General features: G+C 31.2%; 1 protein-coding gene across 1 annotated transcript; it reads right to left on the bottom strand.

The window, feature by feature from the left end:
• Positions 1 to 1,081: 1,081 nt before the first annotated feature.
• Positions 1,082 to 5,727, bottom strand: LOC144562621 (mitogen-activated protein kinase 7-like). The gene is made up of 10 exons (XM_078311825.1): positions 5,186 to 5,727; positions 4,559 to 4,967; positions 4,290 to 4,417; positions 4,117 to 4,176; positions 3,315 to 3,464; positions 3,053 to 3,208; positions 2,505 to 2,716; positions 2,243 to 2,344; positions 2,049 to 2,158; positions 1,082 to 1,752 (listed from the first exon to the last, which is right to left on the bottom strand). The coding sequence occupies exons 1-10, from the start codon at positions 5,207 to 5,209 to the stop codon at positions 1,457 to 1,459; spliced, it is 1,647 nt and encodes a 548-aa protein (XP_078167951.1). The 5' UTR covers positions 5,210 to 5,727; the 3' UTR covers positions 1,082 to 1,456.
• Between the last annotated feature and the right edge of the window lie 18,890 nt (positions 5,728 to 24,617).

Raw genomic sequence — 24,617 nt, 5'->3', positions numbered from 1 at the left:
ATATATGTATGAAAATGTGAAAAAGAGATATTGGTCATTCATCAATTCTCTGATCGAGAATTTACCAAAAAAAGATCGTTGCAACTATTCACTGCAGGCCAAGTGAAAATTCAGTGGTCTGAAAATGTCAAACTAGACAAGGATCTCATGAAGTGTGCTGAAGATGAAACACAGGTGTGGGAGATGTTCATTGCTCCATTTGACGATGTGAAGGATTATGAGAAAATTTTGCACTGAGAAATTCAAGACTACTCCATCTCATATTACCATTCCTCTCTTATTCTTTTATGTTACCAATCACTAGAAATTCATAATCAGAAGGGCAATTAATTTTTCAGTCTTTTATTTTCTCTCTATGGCCCAAATTGGAGGTCCCACTCTCTCTTCTGATCAACTTCACTCCATTTTGAATGAATTGTAAACTTAAATGCATTGGGTTATTGCAATTGCTGGTCACGTCCTTCGTGATTTAATTAAAGTAATAATAATCATGAGTGCTACTCATCTAAAAATACCATTTTGTGAATACAACTGTTTATGAGATGCTGGCTACAGCCCTATGATTTTCAAGTTGGAACACAAGCTGCAAACTATCAAATTGAATACAAGAGATTCCGGATCTTTACTGTGGTGATAAGAAAGCCATTTAAATGCTCGCTTATGGTAATAAGCATGTATTCATTTCTCAATATCTCTCTCCTCCAGACTAATTTAAATTTAAATTAAAATAATACAAGTAGCTAACTAAACATGGTCAATTGCATTGTTTTGCTTAAACTAGCGCTTGTTAATTCTCGCGAAGCTAAGCTAAAAGGAATTCACATCCTCTCTATTACCTTCTTTTACAATTAGTAGATCTGAACCATTCTTTTTAACTTTGTACAAATCTCAAAGCCCGAATTCCAAACCGGCTGAGATTTAATCTCAAACCGTCCAGTGAGAGTAAGTATAACTCTTTTATTGCATGACAACAAGGGCAATTAAAGGTGCTATACAATTGAGAAATAAACACAGGCAATAAAAATTAAGCAAACAATAATTTATCGTCAAGCAACCGTAAAAATTCACTAACAAATGCAACTGACATAAAATTCTTCCATTTTAAAAGAAGAAACAATGTAGCAACAACATGTATTGGAAAAAGAGAATACATGTGATTTGCCTTTGTAGCTTTTTCTTGTTTCCCTAAGTAATTATGCATCAATAAATTAACTAAAATAATTCACACAATCTGTCTCCCTTCGAACTCGACGAGCATCAAGTATCCTCAACTTCGAATGCTACCGACATTGCTCTCGATTCTCAAATTCCAATGATATGAAAGCCGTGACACTTTTCAATCAGCCGACCCTCAATTACAAACCCCCCCCCCCCCCCCCCAACCAAAACAACCGGGCCCCCCCTCGAAACCCTCTCCGAACCCAACTAAAATAAACGGAACCGATCTTGTTCTCCTCTAATACATGTTAGAAACGCCATAATGAATAACCCCAACAGTCTGCACACCAGCACTCACAGCCATATGATCGAATGGTGAGACTGCCTGGATGAAGCTTGGGCCCACCTTTGGAGGCCCACTTGACAGATAGACAGGGGCAGATGATCTCATATCCACAAAATGCTGTGTTGGCGCCTTATGCTGGCCACCATTTGCAGAAGAGTCGGTTGCAAAACGTGGAGCTGCTGACGAATTTCTTACCAGTCGTCTCGGATCATAAGCAACTGGGGGCCCCACTGTTCTTCCTGGTATACCTGGAAAGACAAGAGGAATAGTGAGATAATGACCCCAAGGCGTGTTTGGTTAGTGCGCCAAATTTAACATTATACAGTACGGTTCTATAGTAATATGGTTTTATAATATGCCATACTACTATAGGTAGCATGCACCGATTTTAACACTAATCAGTATCAAAACTGTATTAGATGCTGGTTTGAGTTCCGGAAAAATAAGGTTGTTTTTCTATTACTTCTATTATCTTCGATTTTATATTGGTTGAATGCAGACTAGAGGAAAAACCAAAATAAAAATGTACGGTGGGTGGAGATACCAGGTGGGACCCGCTGAGGCACCTCTGGAGTCCGAGAAATACTTCTAGGCACTCTCTCTGCGTAAGGTTCTGACTTAGGAGCAATCGAAGCAGACTGGACAGTACTTGATCTGAAAAAGATGTTCTTTAATTTAAACTCAAAAGTGAAGTGAAGACAATTCTTATCACTAAAATTACCAGTGCACGAGTATTACCTCGGAAGAGAAGCATGTTTCCTATCTGAAGAAGCAACAGGCATGCTTTTGCCATCGTTTTCCTCCAGGTTTGCAAATTGTCTTCTGAATTGATCAACAGCACTGCATAAAAGGTTAAATACACACAATTTTAAATTATATATTTTTAATTCAATTAGTAATTTCAACACATTGAAAATCAAGTGCTCTGGATTTATATAATTGTTTATTATGTCATACAGGCTGAAAACTAGAATTAAATATATTAGTAAAAATAACAAACCTGGGATAGAGAAAGCTTGTTCTGTCGGTGCCACTAGTGTAGTCCTTCAGCACCTGAGGATGGTACTCGAGTATCTCACAGAATATGAGTTCCCTAAGGTCGTCTTTTGTTACTTTCTTTCGTTCAAAATCGAATTCCATTTTTGAAATCGGACGGCATGATGGCTCCCTCTCCACCCTCGACAGGCCTTTGAAATAGGGATCTGCTAATGCCTGAGTATTCATCAAGAAGTTCTGTTTAGAGTTGAGAAATGGTATATATCCCACATTGCTAAAAAAATGACAGATACTGTCATCCTTATGCCTCACATTTGATATTTCAGAGAAGAAAAAAAAAATCAAATTTTTATTGACCCTATATTTGTGAAAACTTTAATTCTAAGAAATTAATTTTAAATTATTTCCAACGTGAATTATTAAGACGCAAGAAAGAAAAATATAGTTTGATTCTCATAGAGATGATTAAGACTGATATGTTGATATTATGCTGACAAACATAACAAAACAAATTAACACAAATAATATAAAAAAAGTAATAATATATGTCACCTCCTCAGCAGTCGGCCTATCCTTGGGATCAAAAGCTAAAAGTCGTTGCAAGAGATTGAGAGCTAACGGATCTCCCTTTGGAAACTTTTGCGAAAATGGTACTGGATGTTTCCGTCTCATCGAACTGAGATACCTTCTTGCCTTCTCATTTCTGACCTGTTAAAAAGAAAATCGAAGAAGTTTGGAATTAAGAACAGTCAAAATAGGGAAAACTATTAGTGATTTCAACCTTAGCAGATTTAATCCAGACATAGTATTAGACCTTTGAAATAGTATCTGAGGAAGGGGAGCCCAAAAGATCGGTGATCAAATCCAATTGGTGAACCACATTTTTTCCTGGAAACAAAGGCTTTCCAGTCAAAATCTCAGCAAAGATGCAACCAATGCTCCAAATATCAATTGCCGGTGAATACTGCAGTTTAAAAAAGACAGCAATTAAATTTATAGCTTCCTGAAACAACATAAAAAGGAGAGATACAGAAACTCTTTGTACCATAAAGAAGCAATTCTTTTTGGCAATTAGTGCGCAAGTTGAGGAGGGTTCCAACCTCATACCTTTCATATCTCATCATACCTCATATTTTATATCTTTATTTTCAAAATCCGAACTGTCGATTTGGAATCGCTCAACATGATATCCATACTAAAATATGTTTGGAGATGAAATTTTATAATTTTTGGAAACTTTTTTACTATTTTTTCAGAAGGGTAGAAAATCACAGTTTTTTTAACAGTCCGGAAACAGTGATTTTGTATCTATCTTAAAAAATAGTAAAAAATCTCCAAAAATTATAAAATTTCACCCCCAAGCATATTTTAGTATGGATATCCATGTTGAGTGGTTCGGATCGACAGTTTGGACTTTGGAAATAAAGATATAGTATGAGGTATGATGAGGTATGAAAAACATGAGGTATTGGAACCCTTCTCGCCCAAGTTATATTTTACTAATGGTAGGTTAACCAACTTATCAAAATATTTGACAAGGACTGGTGAAGGAGGTTGCAACTCTGCATTGACAAATATATTTTAACAACAATTTTACAAGGAGAAAATTAATGTACCTTAGAGAAGAATGATCCACATAACTCTGGAGCTCGATACCATCTGGTTGCAACGTAATCCTGAAAAAGAGAAAAAGGTAGCATTTATAACTGTTTCGAAAGTATTTATAATTTAAAAAAAATGAGAATTATATTAGAAAAAGAATAAATTAAAATAAATTGATATGACATACCGTCCAAAACACTGTTGTGGGTGTATCGGTAAATGCCACCCTCGCTAAACCAAAATCACATATCTTGAGCTTGCAATTTGCATTTGCTAATATATTTTTTGGCTTCAAATCACGGTGATAAACATTAGCTGCACCAAAAAAACAGTTCAGTCAGCACAACACCAAAAATCCAATACAAAAAATAAACAAAATATGCCAATTAATTGCAATAAGCAGCATAGGCACCACATCATGTATCATGACCCAACAACAATCACAGTTCAAATTACCAGTATGGATATATTTCAAGGCACGAAGCATCTGGTACAGAAAGAACTGGTGATGCTCCTTGGTCAAATCATCGTTCGCCTTGATAACCTGATGCAAATCGGTATCCATGAGTTCAAAGACAACATAGATATCCTTGAAATCCTTCTTGCTCGGTGGAAGCATGATGTGCTTTATCTCAACTATATCCGGATGCCTCAGCATCCGAAGCAGCTTAATTTCTCGCAGAATTCTCGCAGCGTCCGAGGTGTGTTCAAAAATGTCTTTAATTTTCTTTATGGCAACCTTTTCTCCAGTCTGGGAGTCGGTTGCCGAGCAAACGACACCATAGCTGCCTTTCCCAACAACCTCTTGAATCTGGTACCGGTTTGAATCAGTATAACCTGAGAAGAACTCCCTCTCAGGAGAACTCTGAAAAAAAAAATTCAGAAGATCTTAGTAACTTTAGATACAATAAATTGCTTCTGGTTTGAGTAGAATGTGGTTTTGTGATAATTTTATTCAAATTGTAGGAAATAATATGTTCAGAATTGGGAAATTTTAGGGAACCAAGTTCGAATTAGGTTAAAGACACACAAACACAATCAAACACAGTTCAAATTAGAGAGAAATTAATCTAAAGTTGGTACCTTTTTTCGCTGATCCTGTTGCATATTCTCTCCCAAATAAATTTCCAATCAAATTCCTTTCCTTTTCGCCTAACTCAAATCAGTAAAAAATCCTCTGAAATCGAAAACGAAACTGTACTCAAACAAATTACGCCAAGTTATTTATCTCATCCACACTTTCCCCATCTACCTCTACTTTTTATCACAAGTCCAGAGTCTCTCCAGCCCACAGCAAAGCATAAAACAGCAACGCAATCCCGCGTGCACTCAAAGCTCGCAATTTTTCGCGAGAAATCGATCATAGAGAGATAAAACGCCAAGTTTGACTCTGCTCAAGCACCATAGCCGCTCCTCTCAGTCAAAAAAAGAGATCTGTTTGTTTGAGAAAAGATAGAAGGAAGGAAAGAGAGACCCGAGACCCTGCTTCCTACCTAGTGAAAAATGAAAGCAATAAAATGAGGTTTTTTTATGAAGCAGTTTGGGTTCTTTTATAAGGAAGAGGAATCGAGAAGAGTACAAGTGGTGTTTGGTTTTCCTTTTTCCTTTTTTTATTTTTTATTTTATTTTATTTTATTTTATTATTTCTGTCTGATTTGTTGGATTTGTATATATAAGTACCTCCGGCCTCCGGGTAACACCTAATTTTACATATATGCCCATATATTTTTATGTTATCACATAAGACACCTTTTTTTTTCTCATTTTGAATGGATAACTAGGGGTGTTCATCAGTTCGGTTCGGTTGAAACTGAATCGAACTAGGCAAACCAAAGTTATAATTCAGTTTCAAAAATAGAACCGAACCGATTTGGTACTACAACTAAACCGAACCGATTTGATACTACAACTAAACCGAACCGAATCATAGTTTTATTTCAGTTTGTTTGGTTCAAACCGAAATATATTTTTTTTTATTTAAAACAATTGATTTATAATAAACCGAAATATATTAAGAAATAAATCAGAATACTAAGAAATAAACTGAAGTATTTAAAGCAATTGATTAAGAAATAAACCAGGGTATTAAAAACTGAGGTAATCTTGATCAAATTTATAATATATAAAAGTTCGATCGATTCGGTTATTTTGGTTTAAAAAATTTTCAAATTGACGAACCAAAGGTATAATTTGGTTTTAAAAAGCAAACCGAACTGAACCATTAAACCAAAAAAACCGAACCATTTAGTCCAAACTAATTCGGTTCGGTTCAAAACCAACTAAACCGGACCCAATAAACACCCCTACGGATAACTATTACATTTTTGCACAGTCATTGATTTAACAAATTTGGGACAGCAACGGTAAAATAAGATTGTTTCAAAGTTTAAAAATTGTTATGTTTAGAGTTTATCCATTATCTAATAAATAGCGGAATTAAAGGAGAGATTAGAGAAGCTGTCTAATAATTACTATTTTTTATTTGCTTATTAATGATATTTTTGAAATTTGCACCATGGCAAGACTTAATTAGGAAGATCAATATGAAATTTTCTTCCATTATTACATAAAATATCTCATCAAATTTTTATCTTTTCACAAAGATTTTCCTCTATTTAAGTTGTCTCAAATTTTCTTTCAACTTATCCAAATTATGGAATTACAACACTAAAACATAGAACAATTAAATTCTGTTGTATTATTTTTCTCCTTGATTTCGCATTTAAAATACTAAATCGGATACAATTTGTTATAGTTAGAGTTATAATTCACATATAATTAAATTAACGATCTTAACAATCATCACAAGTGAACTTATAATTTAAATTCAATATATTTTTTTAATAAATGTGACATATCTGGAAAATTATTATATTTTACTGTTTATCAAACCATTTTCAAATACTCTAAAAAGTTCTGACCTTTCATGCTTTATTAAATGGATTTAAATATTTGTAAACATGTTGATAAACTATATCAGGTTAATTTTATCTTGGTGATTAAGCTACTATTATAATAGCAAAATGGCACATATACTAAGTTTAATATATTAAAATTTCCATAATTATTTCATCCTATAAACCAGTGTTGTAAAAAAATGTCAGTTTAGGTTGATTAATAGGCTGATTAGTTGTTAGCAGTGACCAAACCATCATGGATTTTTCTATTTAATTGATTGATTATTCCCAATTATGTCCGATTATTTTTTATTATTCCCGATTAATTGTTTGACAGTAACTTGTCCGTCCAATGACCGCATACCATTATTTACAACACTGCTATAAACTAGTGTTGTAAAAAATGTCCGTTTAAGCCGATTAGTCGTTAGCAGTGACTAAACCGTCATGAATTTTTTCAACTAATCAACCGATTATTTCCGATTATAGCCGATTATTCCCGCTTATTCCTGATTAATTACTTGGCAGTACTCTGTCCGTCCGAACCGCATATTGTTATTTACAACACTGCTATAGACATCTTTGGTGAACAACAGAACAAGTGATTACAAAATCTCAATATATTAAGGTCTTTACTGAAAAAGTACAATATTTTTGCCTTCTCTTGCAGGCAAAGATATTTTCTCTCTCTGTCATGTGGACAATCCCACCCTTTGCTTTGCACCGCGTATCAATGGCATTTTCTGTAATTTCACAATCAATCAAGGCTAATTGTATAGAAATCAATATCTGATCTGGTAGGGCTGTACCTTTTGCGGCTTGTTTTGGTCAGACCTAATCAATAGGACGGTAATACCCTCAATTTCAATCACGTGTGGTTACATTATTGCAATGGCAGATGTGTAATAATTAGCAAATACAGGGCCTAACAATTAAATCCGGATCTGGCTGCGTGCTTTGCGTGAGTTCGAGGATATGGTTCATTTTATTTTAAATTAAATTAATTGGAGGAACCAGGAAGGAATCTTCTTTTACCGTTGAAATTTTTTGAAGGTTTCAATAACAAATTGATGTTTTCATTGTTTTGGGGCTAAGAGGTAGGTGAGATTTATTTACCGCTGATCTTTTTTTACTGAAAATGGATATGCTTGAAAGTTTGCTTTGAAATAATGAGAAATGATTCATGTCACCAAACGGAGTGATTTAGAAGTATCACCCAAATTTTGACTCAACTACTTTTTTTTTTTTTTTATATTGTATGTTTTAAATTTAAAAACCTGAATTTTTTTAGTTACCACCTCAATATTTCAAAATTATGATATTATCATTGATTTTTAAAATTTTCAAAACTTAGCACATTTGTATCGTGGTTCTTCTTATTACTCCCACCACAGTGTTGCACAAGAGTTTTTCCTCTATTTCAGTTCAATTTGAACAAATTTGAGCTGAAAACTACGGTACACATATGGTAATCTTTAAATTTGCATAAAGAAATGGTAAGGTCCAAATTCAAGGCATTGACGTGGTAACCAAAGAAACATCAGTTGTTCTGTTTGATTTACTATTGAGTTATTGCTTTTGTATAATTTATATATAATGTTGATTTTGATATATTTTCTTACATTAATTGTCACTGTAAGATACAAGTCATTTTCATTACCTTTTAAATTACAACAATGACCGCTGACATAAAGAACTTAAAGATCTCATTTGTATAATACGTGTTGCGATTAGAGCCTCTTTCTAAGTAGTAGCTTTGCACCGTCATTTCGCCACAGAAGTAGATAAATATGTTTAATATAATTTTATCTCGATAAAAAAAACGTGCCTGATGTCTAGTGTTGTATATTTCATGTAACAATTATTACAGCTTCGTAATATAATCTTGTAAATAAGAAAAAAAATACTCCCCGTTTAATAAACATTTATTAGTTAAAAACACAGTGTTTTAAAATTACAAAAAAAAAAACTAGCAAGAATATAGTTATGTGGTAATATTAAAATTTGTCTTTAAGCTAAATTGAGTAAAGTACAATACTAAAACATATCACCAAAATAAGAATTATAATTCAATTTATAAGGTAATAAAATTATTTGTTTATAGAAAACGATAGGAACATCTTTTATTCAAAAAAAATGTTGGATTAATGAGGATTTAATTAAAAAATAGTTTAAAAAAGAATGATTGTGTTAATTTGACTTTGTGTAAATTACCAAATTTACTTGGATGAAGAGTAACATGTGTTACAAATATTATTTAAAAGTCTCAATAGTCTTCTTGTTAAAATAGTTAATAGTTTTTACTTGACTTTATTTTTTATAATTATTTTGGATCTAGTATAGATAGATAATGATAGGTGTGCATATTTTTATATAAAAATGCATGTAGATGTTGGTTAATGAGCTTTTTTTAAAATAAATTTGTTTGAAAAAGGTCAATTATGTTCATTTGATTTTGTGTTAATTTAAGATAAATTTTTGGTAAAGATTATTTAAACGAGTTATAGTCTTCTCTTATGGTTTTAATTGCAAATAGTTTTTGCTTGCCGAAATTTTGATTAATATCCAAATATATTAATAAATTTCAAAATCTACATTCTGTTTGACAAGATTTCAAAAATTGTCCAAACCGTTTGCAGGTGTGGGCCTATTTTTCTAAATTATTCCAAACCATGAATTGTATTTGCGGGAAGTACATCCAAAATTGCAAAATTTTAATTCACAGTTTGAACATTTTTTGAATTCTTGTCAAGCAGAGTATAGATTTTGAATTTTTTTTTTATATTAATAAAAAATTCGGTTTTGCTTGATTTAATTTTTTTTATCATCCTTGTGGGATAAATATCTGGGGTTGCTTTAGCAATTCTCTTCGTAAAAAGGCAATAAACTGAGATGGTCGGTGCAAAGTTGAAACTAAATGTGGCAATGGATCACGTGGGTCCCACCCAAGTCTTCTTTAATAAAATTATTATTATTTATTTACAGGCTTATAGTTTTGCATAATTCCCGGTCCAAGCTTTGTTCCAAATTCAACCCCCAAAAAAATATAATATTTTTTAAAAAGTTTGGAAAAATAAAAATAAAAAATATATTTTTTCAACTCAAAGACAATACCTTCTGGATTAATCAGGAAGCATTTTTTTTTTTAATTCTAGAAGAGTTTTAAAAAAAATATTTACATTCAATGGGGCAATTTTTCAACTGTTGAATTTGACGTCGAAAATTTTACTATAAGACTTTGTGAAATGAAAATTTTAAGCGTAATTTACTTCGACAAATTCCATCGGTTGACAATGGACCATCATTTTTTTTTTAGGAAAAATAAAGGTCTAGCTTTTATTTTTATATAATTATATATTGATTAAAAAGTTCAGTACGATTTAGGGGTGCAAACAGATCAGATAATATCCATCCGTATTCGAATCTGTATCTGAAAATTAGATACGGATACAATCTGTTTATACCCCTACGCCGATTGTCATTTAAATTTTATCATATGTAAAATATGTACGGTTTTAATAAATGTGACTTTTATATAAATTTTAAAAGAGTGTGACTTATATTTGATTTACATATCATAAAATGACATTTATTTTACTTAATTTTTGTATCAAAATTCAATGTATATCATTTACCAATAGTGTATAGTTGAGTATAATCTCTTCCTTGCTAAACTTAATTAGTAAGCTTCCTATAAAAGATGAAAGTGCTTCCTCCACCAAAATATAGGTTTCTTTTTCTTTTTTAAAAGATGATGGAGTACAAATCATAAAAATGCCATGCCAAAAAGCTCTTTCAATAAAAGCAAACTCTATGGTTAATCCATCATCTAAATTTGTTTTGTTCCAACATAATTTTAATAATTATTGGTAGACCCCTCAAAAGCCACCACTTTACATATTGTCACTTGGTACAATTTGATGGGTCAAAATCGGATTCAAATATGCTGAAATTCGAGATCATGAACAATAATTCTGAAATCTCTGAAATTTCGAATCCATCTGTCGAGATGCATGCACAGAAAAAATCAGTTGTTTCGAGTTTGAGATGCGTGCACATAAAAAGTTGGACGGTTGAGTTTGAGATTTTAGAATACTGTTCATGGATCTCGAATTTCAGCTGACTTAAATTTGTCAAAATCATCATCAAATTACATATACCTTTCAATAATTACATACTTTATTCCATCTAAGTAGATTTTTTTTTTATAACATATTCAACTGAATATTAAAGAACTAGAATATCTAAGCATACATTATCTCAAAAAATAAAATAAAAAACTTCTGTTTTAAATCTTGACGCTACAACATAACACTTTTGTTAAATTATTGCAATTTTATCTAGTGCACAACACCAATTAAATAGCATATTTTATCTGACTTATTCTTATGCTTTATTATTATTTTTTAGTGCATATGGTCAAAGAAGAATTCTCCACATCTCTAAAAGACATTAATTTAATATCCAATTTTGACTGAATATTCAATAACTAAAATTTCTGAAGGACATAAATTTAATATACATTTTTATTTTTTCAGTACATATGGTCAAAGACATTAATTTAATATCCAATTTTGACTGAATATTCAATAACTAAAATTTCTGAAGGACATAAATTTAATATACAATTTTATTTTTTCAGTACATATGGTCTAAGACATAAATTTAATATCCAATTTTATTTTGTGATATATTTGGATTCAAATTTATAAGTTTTTCGAATCATAGAGAGCTTAGCCATCTCTGGACCCCTTTAAACGGAGTCCATATCCTCTGAGGTAAAAAAAATATTTGAGTTCAGATTCGGACCGTTCGATCAAAATCTAAGTCAATCCAGTTCGAAATAAAATGTACATAGCCTCTTTAATTGTCCGAATTCTAATCGGACAATCCGGATCTAAACAAAAATATTATGTTACCTTATAGGTGATTAAATTCCTTCAAATAAATGTGCCAAAATTTTTATTAATACCATTAAAAAAAAACCCACTGATATTGGAGAATTAAAAAAATATCAGAGTCTCCAAGTCAATCTGCGGCCCCTCAAAAACCTAAACATCATCAGTATATTACAGTGTATTTTTGGGAGTCTCAACATCAATCTACGACTCCTCAAGACTAGGACCGCAGATTGACTCGAAGGTCCTGGTATTTCTGAAATATCCATAAATTATGTTTTATTTATTTATTAACAGTGGTATTAGTAAAAATTTCTGATAAATGTGGCTACATATAATTCAGCCAAGAGGAAAAAAATGGGTGACGCATAGGAAAATGGGAAGCCAACGGCTATTAGTTGCCGTGTCCCCTTTAAGCGTGCACTAATACCTCAGTAGGCAGTAGGAAGTAGCTGGGGCCTGGGGCTGAGCTATGTTTTGGTTGGCCATTTGTTGCTTATCTTCTAGTCCAATGCCATGCTGACTCAGCAAAGGGGTCCCTGCTAAGCATCAACCTTTTGTGGCCACAAGATACAAATCAATCTCAAAAAGTACCACACACAATTGTACTGCTTCGTCACATCCATCTATCTTTTATTTCATTCCATGAATCCATCTTGTTTTGGGTTTATGGTCTATATGGCTATACTAGGTCAAGGAGGCCCCAGGGAATTTTTGCTGTTTGTGGTCATCTTTTAACCATCCATGTGTGTGTCTATATATATATATAGAGAGAGAGAGAGAGAGAGATGGGCTATGGTGCATTGCAATGCATGGAGGAATTTGTGCATTGGATCATAAATCTAAAATTCAAAATTCAAATGACCGATCCAAACCGTTCATCTTGTTCTCCATATTAATATGTGCTTGGAGACCAAATTTTACATTTTTCTGAATTTGTTTACTATTTATTAAGTATTTTACAAAATTGTTGATCCAACGGTGGCTGCTGATTTTACTGTTTTGTTAAGCCACCGTTGGATCAATAATTTTGTAAAATACTTAATAAATAGTAAAAAAATTTAGAAAAATGTAAAATTTGGTCTCCAAGCACATATTAATATGGAGAACAAGATGAACGGTTTGGATCGGCCATTTGGATTTTGAATTTTAGATTTATGGTCCAATGCACAAACCCCTCCATGCATTGCAATGCACCATAGCCCATCTCTCTCTCTCTCTCTCTCTCTATATATATATATATATATGAGGACAGATGCAATTACATTTTTTTATGACACCAGATTACATTCTATATTTTCAAAGTCCAAATAGTCGATCCAAACTGTTCAACATGATGGATGTATTAAAATTACCTGCAGATGAAATTTTACATTTTTCTGAATTCCTTTACTATTTATTAAGAGGGTACAAACATTCAATGGTCTGAAAACAACAATTTTGTAAAATACTTAATAAATAATAAAAAATTAAAAAAAAAATATAAAATTTGATATGCAAGCACATTTTAATATATCCATCATGTTGAATGGTTTAGATTAATTGTTTGAAATTTGAAAACTTTGAAAATGGAGAGTGTAATTGGATCCCTTCTCATCATATATAAGTAAATGTGTGAGTCTATGGTACTATGCATAGCACGGATGGGTTCGTACTACAGTTCAATATTTTTGTTTTCAAATCTTAACAGTCGATGCGAACCGTTCAACATGATTTCCATATGAATATGTACTTGTAGACCAAATTTTACATTTTTAAGAATTTTTTTTACTATTTTTTGTATAGGTAGAAAATCATTGTTTTTGGATGATGAATCGACCGTTAAGATTTTACAACTGAAGATATTGATCTGTAGTACGGACCCATCTGTGCTATGCATAGTACCATTTACTCACTCTTAAGTGAATTGCCAATGTTTTAGATTATTTTTTGTTATATTTCATAAACAATAAAAAATAGTAAAAAAATTTCAAATATAGTAAAAATGAATATTCTACAAGTTCATTATATAACAAATTTAATGAGCTACTTAAATCGAAATTTGAAATTTATACAATTAATTTTTAAAGCCGTACCACGAAAGATCTTATATTATTCATATCACCTAAGCCTACTCTTTATAGTTAGATGTAGAGTTTTGCTAAACCCGTTTTACCCGGTCCGTACCCGTTACCCGAGGTACCCGTACCCGTTGCCCGGGTACAAACGGGTAGACGGGTAGACGGGTACGGGTAATAAACGGACCGGACAACCCAATTTGAAAAAAAACCCGTTGTACCCGTACCCGTTTACCCGTCTACCCGGACCCGCCTACCCGTACCCGTCTACCCGCCTACCCGTACCCGACCCGTTTCAAAATTTGAATTTCAAAATATTTTTGGCGGCCTACTTTTAGAATTCAAATTCAGTGCAATACCTGACTGAGTAGAATGAGATCTGAGCCGTCAATTTTAATTTGGCATGAATCTCAAATTGACCCCTATAGAATTCAGATCCAGTGCAATACCTGACTGAGTAGAATGAGATCTGAGTCGTTAATTTTAATTTGGCATGAATCTCAAAACGGACTCCTATATCTAAACGGACTTCGGGATATGTCCTTTAACTTGGCACGAATCTCAAAGCATAAAAATTCAGAAAAAACAGAAAAGAAAAAAAAAAAAAAACCCGCCCGTACCCGGGATACCCGTACCCGTCAACCCGCAACGGGTACGGGTAATAAACGGGTAGGGTAGAGGTTTTGGGAAAACTACCCGTCTACCCGTTGCGGGTTGTACCCGTACCCATCCTACCCGTCTACCCGCCCTACCCGTTACCCCTAACGGGTTACCCGGAACGGGTCACGGGTAACCCGTTTGCAAACCACTAGTTAGATGTATATTGTATACAAATTCAAACTTACAGGGGATTTGAGTAATACTTTATTCTCACATGCGTGCGCAAAAAAAAGATAAAAAATAGTAAAAATTGATATTTTATAATTTTATTATGAGGAGGGTTCAAATGCCTCCATGTTTTTGTGTCTCCATTATGCCTCCATCTTTCTCCATCATTTTCAAAGTTCAAACAGTCGATCCGAACTGCTCAACCTAACCTCCATACTAAAATATGTTTGGAGACCAAATTTTATATTTTTAGGAATTTTTTTACTATTTTCTTAGATAGGTACAAAATCAGTAAATCTGAACCATCTAAAAACAATATTTTTTTACCTATCTAAAAAAATAGTAAAAAAATTCCTAAAAATATAAAATTTGGTCTCCAAACATATTTTAGTATGGAGGTTAGGTTGAGCGGTTCGGATCGACTGTTTGAACTTTGAAAATGATGGAGAGAGATGGAGGCCTTATGGAGGCACAAAAACATGGAGGCATTTGAACCCTCCTCTTTTATTATATATCAAATTTACCGAGCTATCTAGATTGAAGTATGAAATTCATAAGGTCTTGTTCTGCTGTCAGACAAGAACGGGAACAGAAACGGGAACGGGTCAAATTTGAATGACCGAAACACTGTACGCGTGGGAAAAAAAATTCACTCAGATTGATTTTTTTTTTTCTCTCACAAAAACAGTGAATGACCGGACCTAAGATTAATTTTTAAAGTTCTAACACAGAAGATCTTATGTTATATGTTATATGTAACACCTAACACTTTTAAGATAGATTTATATTGTATACAAATTCAAACTTACAGAGAATTTGAGGAATATTTTATTGTCGCATGCTTGCGCGAGGACAAAAAGATAAATAAATAAATAAAGCAAATTGATGTTCCATCCGTTTTTTTTCTTTGTTTTTATTGCAATTTGTTTCTTGTATTTCTTGTAATTGATTGTACACTAGTCACACTCAGAACCTGTCAATTTTTTTTTCTTTTTGAGATAGAATTGACGGTTATTAAATTCTTTGGTTTTTATTTTATTTTAGTTCCATGTTACACGTTTCTTTATTTTTGAGATAGAATTTTTTTTCTATTTTGGTTATCTTATATTTACACAAAAAAAAAAAAAAGATTCTGATCATGTTACATGTGTACAATCATTTTTCATGGAGATATTTATTTTGACAGAAATATGCAGGTCTAGCCTCTTAAATTGATTGTCGTTTGTTAAAAGTTTTACATAAATAAAAATAAATTGTAAAATAAGTAAATAAATAAAAGAAAAGTTAGGATAGAAAATAGAAATTTTATAATATTGAAGTTCATTTTTCATAAATAAATTTAAGTAGAATTATTTCAATCAGCTCTTTCTGCAACATAAAAAAAAAAGAAAAAAAAAGAAATGTTGAAATCAGCTTGCCACCGTTAATTTGTATAGAGAAAAACAAAAAGGAGCTACAAGTTGCCATTTTTGGCGCAATGTGGGACACAAACATCAATTTCAAAATTTGTCTTTTTGTATTTTGAGTTAAAGGAAAAAAATTAACCCTTGTAACTTGCTGCTACCATCAATTGAAGAATATTCCTTTCCTCTTGACTCTGAGCATTTTTAAACCCAAATTGGAGTCCAAACATTTTTTTTTTAGGATATCCTCTTATTAGAATTCTATTTTTTTAAAGTGAAAGGTTTGAAATAAAACAATAAAAGTATTTAATATTTCGAAAAAATATTTATTCAAATTTTGAAATTATGATCTCACATACAAAAAAACATTATATTTTTGTCACTAGATCAAAAACTGGTTCTCTTATGTTATAATTTTATAATTTAGCTTAATGTATCCATTACTTGTTATATAAGTCTATAGTGTAATAGTAATAGTAATATTTTTGTTTTTTAAATTGCAGACAAATAACCTACTAAAGATTTCATTAAAATAAAATAAAATAAATCAACATATTTTTGGAAAAGTCCGTATTCTATGCTCACACTCGCAAATTTAAAATCTAATATCACACTCGAGATAATTTGACAATTTTAACTCTTTATCTCATGTTCTATTAGATAATCTAATAGCGTATAACTAAGACACATGATATTTTAGAATTGAATAAGAGGATAATAAAATCTAACTATAACATAGTAACTTGACGTGCTATTTTTTTGAAAATCTAACTATTGAATAGACTTCAGATGACAAATTCAAGCTGTTGAAACATATCTACTTCTCAAGTGATGCATTTACATATAAAATTTATATTTTTTTGCATTTGTTTCGTATAAAGTCAAGTGGTAAAAAAATAATGAAAAATTAATGCATTAAGATTAACTTAGAAATCTTTATTTTTTGACGGTTTGATTTTATATTAAATAAATTAAAAAAATATATAATGTTTACATGTAAATACATTACTTGTGAAGTAGATCGATTGTAACAAGTTGGATTTATTATTGAAACATATCTAATAAATTTTTAAAATGATAGCATGCATATCACTATATTACATGTAGCACCCTAGCCTTATTCTTAAAATTTTGTTTTGAGAGCTCCATAATATATTTTCAATTAAGAGGTCATCTCAAAAATCATAAACAATCAAACTGATTTGTGTGTATGTATATATAGTTTTAGCAATTTGTTTTATTTTTTTTATTTGGAACACCTTTCAGATTTTATGAATTAATTTTTTTTTTCTATATCCCACCCCCCACTTTTCAGATTTTATGACTTCATTAGTATCTAAAAAATATTTTATATACCACTTTAGGGGTGTCAACGGGTATGATACGGGTCGGGTTGAGGTATTTTTCATATCCGTATTTGTTATGATAACGGAAAAAATATTTATCTTTATCTGTCTTTTCAAATACGGTACGAGTCCGATAAACAGATAAAAAAATGCTATTGATATTTCAATTTGTACTTTTGATAAAATATTTTTTAAAACAAAAAAAAATTATATATATTTTTTTATGGTCGGCAGCGAAATACTGTCCCAATTGCGTCGAGAAGTCATATACAAACAAAAGTAAGAAAAATGATTTTATGAAGAATCATAAGTCACTTAGTAAAAATACAACTAATTAACTCGTCCCAATTGCGTCCAGAAGGGCACAATAATTTCCTCCATATCATACTGCACCCATGTGCCCATTGTTAAATACTCTGCATCCAGAGGAAAATATCGTGTGTTGGTATCATTAATTAAATTGATCATTGGCTTCCGCTTATGTGAAAAAGAATCTTCTATTTCCTTCTCTCCATAAGGCTCAAGTACATGCCGCCTACACAGATGATGTACATCATCTGTGCCCTTTCAGATAAGTCATGTTGCCTTAGTAGCCAACTCTCAGTAATGCCTCCTCTATCATGTACTCTGATGTTGAAATGTGCAAAAAGGCCAGTCGAAAACATTCTAAAACTTATCTTATATAAAAACAGATAAGATAACGAAAAAAGTCGGTGCCCTTATTCGTACTCGATAAGCTAATAATGGTTTCCGCTTATTTGAGAAGAACCTCCTATTATGTTCTCTCCACAGGACTCAAGTATCAGCTGCCTATACGATGTTGTACATCATATGTGCCCTTTCAGATAAGTCATGTTGCCTTAGTAGCCAACTCTCAGTAATGCCTCCTCTATCATGTACTCTGATGTTGAAATGTGCAAAAAGGCCAGTCCAAAACATTCTAAAAATTATCTTATATAAAAACATATAAGATAACGGAAAAAGTTGACACTCTTATTCGCACTCAATAAGCTAATGATGGTTTCCGTTTATTCGAGAAGAACCTCCTATTATATTCTCTCCACAGGGCTCAAGTACCAGCCACCTATACGACGTTGTACATGATATGTGCCCTTTCAGATAAGTCATGTTGTCTTAGTAGTCAACTATTTGTAATGTCGCCTTTATCATGTACCTTAATGTTGAAATGTGCCAAAAAGGCCAGTCCAAAACATTCTAAAACTTATCTTATATGAAAATAGATAAGATAACGAAAAAAATCGTTACCCTTATCTGTACTCGATAAGTTAATGAAAACAAAAAAAAATCTTGTTCTTATCTATTTTTTCGGATATGATAAAGATCAGATAAATAGATAAAAAAATATCATTGATATCTCTAGATCACCTTAATGTCAACAAATGCGTAACGGAAGCGGCACAATTGTTGCATTAAATGTAAACAAATTATTGGATACAAGCATTTGCCTCTTCATTAAGGCGAACTTAGTGCCATCAAATTAAAGTAATTAATGTGTTGGTTTATAGATGGATTATATCTCAGCTCACTGCCTTTTTTTCAATGATTGACAGCGTTTGTAGTTGGAGCTTGAAGCAATAATTAAAAGATTTTCTCCAATAATTTATGTTTTGGTTGGGTCTTTGATAGGGAAATGTTGGGAATATTTTAATTGGTGGATTTTTTTCATTGTTCATTTTTATTTATTTATCATTGGTTGTTGGTTTTTTTCTTCCTCTTGTTCAACTTTCAAATGTAGGAAATGCAATATTTAATTTGCTGATACTGTTATTTGATTAATCAGTGTACTCTACCACCAATAATTAATTAATTAATCCCCTCGTGTCTCACATTGAATTATTTTAAACTAAGGTTTAATTAATTGTGGGGCTTAAATTAGGTCTTGTTGGTAATATATACTTACATAATTCTCCAATCGGAGAGAAAACAAAAAAAATTAAAAAAAGAGGATTTTTATTTTTATTTTACAATTTACTCGTTCTCGGTTCACATTTAAAGACCTGACATTCATCTTTCTTTCTTTTTTACAAAAAGGAAAAAAAAAGTATTACATGACCTTAATGGTTATTTTATTTAATTATTTTCATTTTAATCTCTCTTGATTCTTTCTAAAAACTTTTGCTCTTCCGTTCAAAGATATAATCTCATAATTCTAACATAAATGAAAAGGTTACGTTGTTATCTAGATAACTATTCATTAAATTAATGAATTTAAACACTCATTCTAGAAATTTTATGGTTGAAATGAAATCTATATGATAATGTGATATTACATATTTGAAATTTGGATTATTTTTTTTTAAATATTTAAAAATATAAACTTGCTTCTCATCTTTATTTTAAAAAATAATTAAACAGTTGTACCAATCTGTATTTCAGAGATAAAATCTTGACCTCCAACTTTCCTAAAAAAATTATATGAAAGAAAATGAGGTGTCAAAATGTCGACGGTGTTGATTTCCCCCAAAATTCCAATTTTTGTATATTTCAATTCTGATTTTATTATATTTTGAATTTTATGTCATGTTGGTAGCCAATTATTTTGAATGCTCAAGATAAAGAAGCATATAATCCGAAATTTTTATTAATACTATTTAAAAAAAAAATCAAAACACCCCTAAAATTGAAGAATTCAAAAATTACCAGAGCATTCAATTCAATCCGCGGCTTCAATTTTGGGAGACCCGTAGATTAAATTGGAGGTCCCCCAAAAACCTAAATATCAGTAAATTACAGTGCATTTTTTTTTTGGGGGGGAGGGGCAATTTAATCTGCGGCTCTTCAAGAATGGAGTTGCAGATTGAATTGACGACTCTGATGTTTTTGAAATTTTCCAGAAACATGGTTTTTTAATTTTTATTTTAATATGGTATAAATAAAAAATTTGGGCTTATGATAGTAGTTGAACTTATATATATACTTTTGATTTGTGAATACAATATATCCCCATTGTTTGTCATATTAAGTGTGTTTACTACCTAATTGATGTCATGTCAAAATTTAATTATAGAAATCATTATTGCTAAAAATAATCTACAACTTGTGAAGCTCCAAATGGAATATCCATTTGAAGAGAAGTATCTACATAGAAACATCAATCAAAGAAAACGAATGGTTATTTAATGATAACAGAATAATGAATCCCACTTGCATGATTGGGAAATAAGATACAAATAAGATTTTTAATTATGGACAATAATTGTCAAAATTCAAAAAGTTTCTATAATCTCATGCTCTTCAATGCTTACGTGTACGGTGTACCTTCATTAATTGTTCACAAAAATAATTGTCCACGGAAACAATTCAATCTACAATCTTATTTTTGGGGACACAATGAATTAGAGCCCCCCTAAAAAAAACTCAAAAATGTACTGTAATATACTGATATTTAGATTTTTTTGGGAGCTTCAATTCAATCTACGCTCCCCTAAAAATGGGGCTTTCTTGGAGGGTCATAGATTGAATTGGATGCCCTACTATTTTTCAAATTTCTCAATTTCAGTGTTTTTTTGATTTTTTTTTTTAAGAATATGGTATAAATAATTTTTTTGAAAAAATAATGCTTATTTAATGATAACAGAATAATGAATGCCACTTGCATGATTGGGAAACAATAATTGTCAAAATTCAAAAAGTTTCTATAATCTCATGCTCTTGAATGCTTACGTGTAGCTTCATTAATTGTTCACAGAAATAATTGTCCAGAGAAACAATTCAATCTGCAGCCTCATTATTGGAGGCTCATAATAAATTAGAGCCTAAAAAAAAATCAACAATGCACTATAATATACTGATACTTAGGTTTTTTGGAGGGCTTCAATTCAATTTGCAGTTCCCCAAGAATGAGGCCTTCTTGGAGGGCCGCAGATTGAATTGGAGGCCCTCGTATTTTTTTAATTATCCAATTTCAGTGTTTTTTGGATTTTTTTTTTTTCAAAATATGGTATAAATAAAAATTTCAAAAAAGTAATGCTTATTTAATGATAACGGAATAATGAACCCCACTTGATGATTGGGAAATAAGATACAAATAAGATTTTTAATTATGGACAATAATTGTCAAAATTCAAAAAGTTTCTATAATCTCATGCTCTTCAATGCTTACGTGTACGGTATACCTTCATTAATTGTTCACAAAAATAATTGTCCACGGAAACAATTCAATCTACAGTCTTATTTTTGGGGGCACATAATGAATTGGAGCCCCCCCCTAAAAAAACTCAAAAATGTACTGTAATATACTGATATTTAGATTTTTTTGGGAGCTTCAATTCAATCTACGGTCCCCTAAAAATGGGGCTTTCTTGGAGGGTCACAGATTGAATTGGATGCCCTACTATTTTTCAAATTTCTCAATTTCAGTGTTTTTTTTTTTTTTTTTTTTTAGAATATGGTATAAATAATTTTTTTGAAAAAATAATGCTTATTTAATGATAACAGAATAATGAATGCCACTTGCATGATTGGGAAACAATAATTGTCAAAATTCAAAAAGTTTCTATAATCTCATGCTCTTGAATGCTTACGTGTAGCTTCATTAATTGTTCACAGAAATAATTGTCCAGAGAAACAATTCAATCTGCAGCCTCATTATTGGAGGCTCATAATAAATTAGAGCCTAAAAAAAAATCAACAATGCACTATAATATACTGATACTTAGGTTTTTTGGAGGGCTTCAATTCAATTTGCAGTTCCCCAAGAATGAGGCCTTCTTGGAGGGCCGCAGATTGAATTGGAGGCCCTCGTATTTTTTTAATTATCCAATTTTAGTGTTTTTTTAGTTTATTTTTTTTTTCAAAATATGGTATAAATAAAAATTTCGAAAAAATAATGCTTATTTAATGATAACGGAATAATGAACCCCACTTGCATGATTGGGAAATAAGATACAAATAAGGTTTTTAATTATGGACAATAATTGTCAAAATTCAAAAAGTTTCTATAATCCCATGCTCTTTAATGCTTACGTGTACCTTCATTAATTGTTTACATAAATAATTGTCCACATAAACAATTTAATCTGCATCCTCATTTTTGGAGGGCACAAATTGAATTGGAGCTAAAAAATAAACTCAAAAATACACTCTAATATACTGAAATTTAGGTTTTTTTAGGGCTCCAATTCAATCTACGATCCCCTAAGAATGGGGCTTTCTAGAGGGTTGCAGATTGAATTGGATGCCCTGATATTTTTCAAATTTCCCAATTTCAGTGTTTTTTTATTTAGATTATGGTATAAATAAAAATTTCCAAAAAAAATGCTTATTTAATGATAACGGAATAATGAACCCCACTTGCATGATTGGAAAATAAGATACAAACAAGGTTTTTAATTATGGACAATAATTGTCAAAATTCAAAAAGTTTCTATAATCTCATGCTCTTGAATGCTTACGTGTCCATTCATTAATTGTCCACAAAAATAATGCACCTGTAAAAGAGACTTCCACCGTGTTGCGTTGTTTTCGTCTTAAATACATATTATTAGCATCACATGTACTTTTAAAATTCAAATCAAATAAGAATATTATAAATACATAAAGATGGTTTACTTTCCAGTTTGATCTTGTCATTTAAAGAAATATTTGATATGTCTAAGATGTAACAAAATAATTAAAGTAATACAAGTTTTTTATTTTTATTATATATAATTTTATTATTTTAAATATTTATTAGTGTTCAAAATGTGCACAACATAAGATTTTTTTTGGGTATGAATTAGCTTATTTTAAAATTTAAAATTTTCTTTGGGGATACATTAAGCAGTGTTGTAAAAAACGTCTGTTTAGATCAATTAATTGGCCAGTTAGTCATTGGCGGTCATCAAATTACCATGAATTTTTCCGACTAATCAGACGATTATTTATGAATATAACTGATTATTCTCAATCAATCACTTGACAGTACCTTATCCGTCCGACAACCGCATACCATTATTTACAACACTAACATTAGGTAGGAAAACACTATATAGGAACAAACTTCAGTACAAGTCCTTGTTTCTAAATATTTATAGCTATTAAACATATTTTTTGATTTTGTTGTCATTTGCATCTATAAAAATGTGTTCACAACAAATTATTTTTATAAGGAAATAATTAATTGGAGAGAAGTGTTTGCTACAGTTCTCTGCATATAAAACAAACAAATAAAAAATAAATCAATCAATTGGTTCCACATGCCAAGCAGCTTCTTTCAAGTTAGTTCACACTTTGACCTCCCAAAGTTAAACAATGAGAAACACATTTTCAAATTTAAAGCACGTGATAAAATGTTGCAAACTTGTCATACATTCATAGCTAAATTAATTTTGCCAGATTTTTTTTTTCACATTTGTAATATCCAATCAAATTAAATCAACAATAAATAAATTGAGCCTGTTTACAATCGGTTCAAGTTTCTCCTGCTTGGATCAATATTAAGTACTAACACTAACTTTATATTATTTTTAGAGATTTGGTAACAATTATCCGATGTATAATAATTTTGACCTGGCCCATCAATCAAAAGCGTATTGCATGATTCATGCTTAGCAAAAATTTGTACAAAATTTATATTTAATTTCGTGCTTCACAACAACATGATTAACACGTGGCATAAAATTTATGTTTAATTTCATACCTCAATAATTTAGATGTGGATATTTATACCAAGTGTTATCAAAATTTTAGATTAATGCCATTCTAAGATAGACATCTTTAGGGATGCATAAACAAAATTTTAAAAGCAACGTGATGGAGACTGATCAAATAATTTGCCATGAAATTAATGTCATACCAACTTTGTGGTTAGTCTTTTTCCTTGACATAATAACATTGAATTAGATCAATCATCTCATTAAACAAGGAAATAAAATCTCTTTCAACTTCAACTTCGATTTATAGGGGTCCATTGGAGACTCATTTTGTTTCCAAAATTATGAATAGGTTTCAACAACAAGAAAATGCACAAAGGATATAATAAAATCAAACAGGCTTCCAAAATTGCATTTTCATGGATTACTGGTACCTATTTTCTGTATGGATTTCAAGAAAACTGCTGCTTGGTTTGTTTTAAAGTTGTTATGA

This window comes from Carex rostrata, chromosome 12, assembly GCF_964058835.1.
Source record: "Carex rostrata chromosome 12, lpCarRost1.2, whole genome shotgun sequence".
Lineage (NCBI taxonomy): Eukaryota > Viridiplantae > Streptophyta > Magnoliopsida > Poales > Cyperaceae > Carex > Carex rostrata.
The sequence above is the reverse complement of the archived record's forward strand: the minus strand, read 5'-3'. Positions and strand labels throughout refer to the sequence as shown.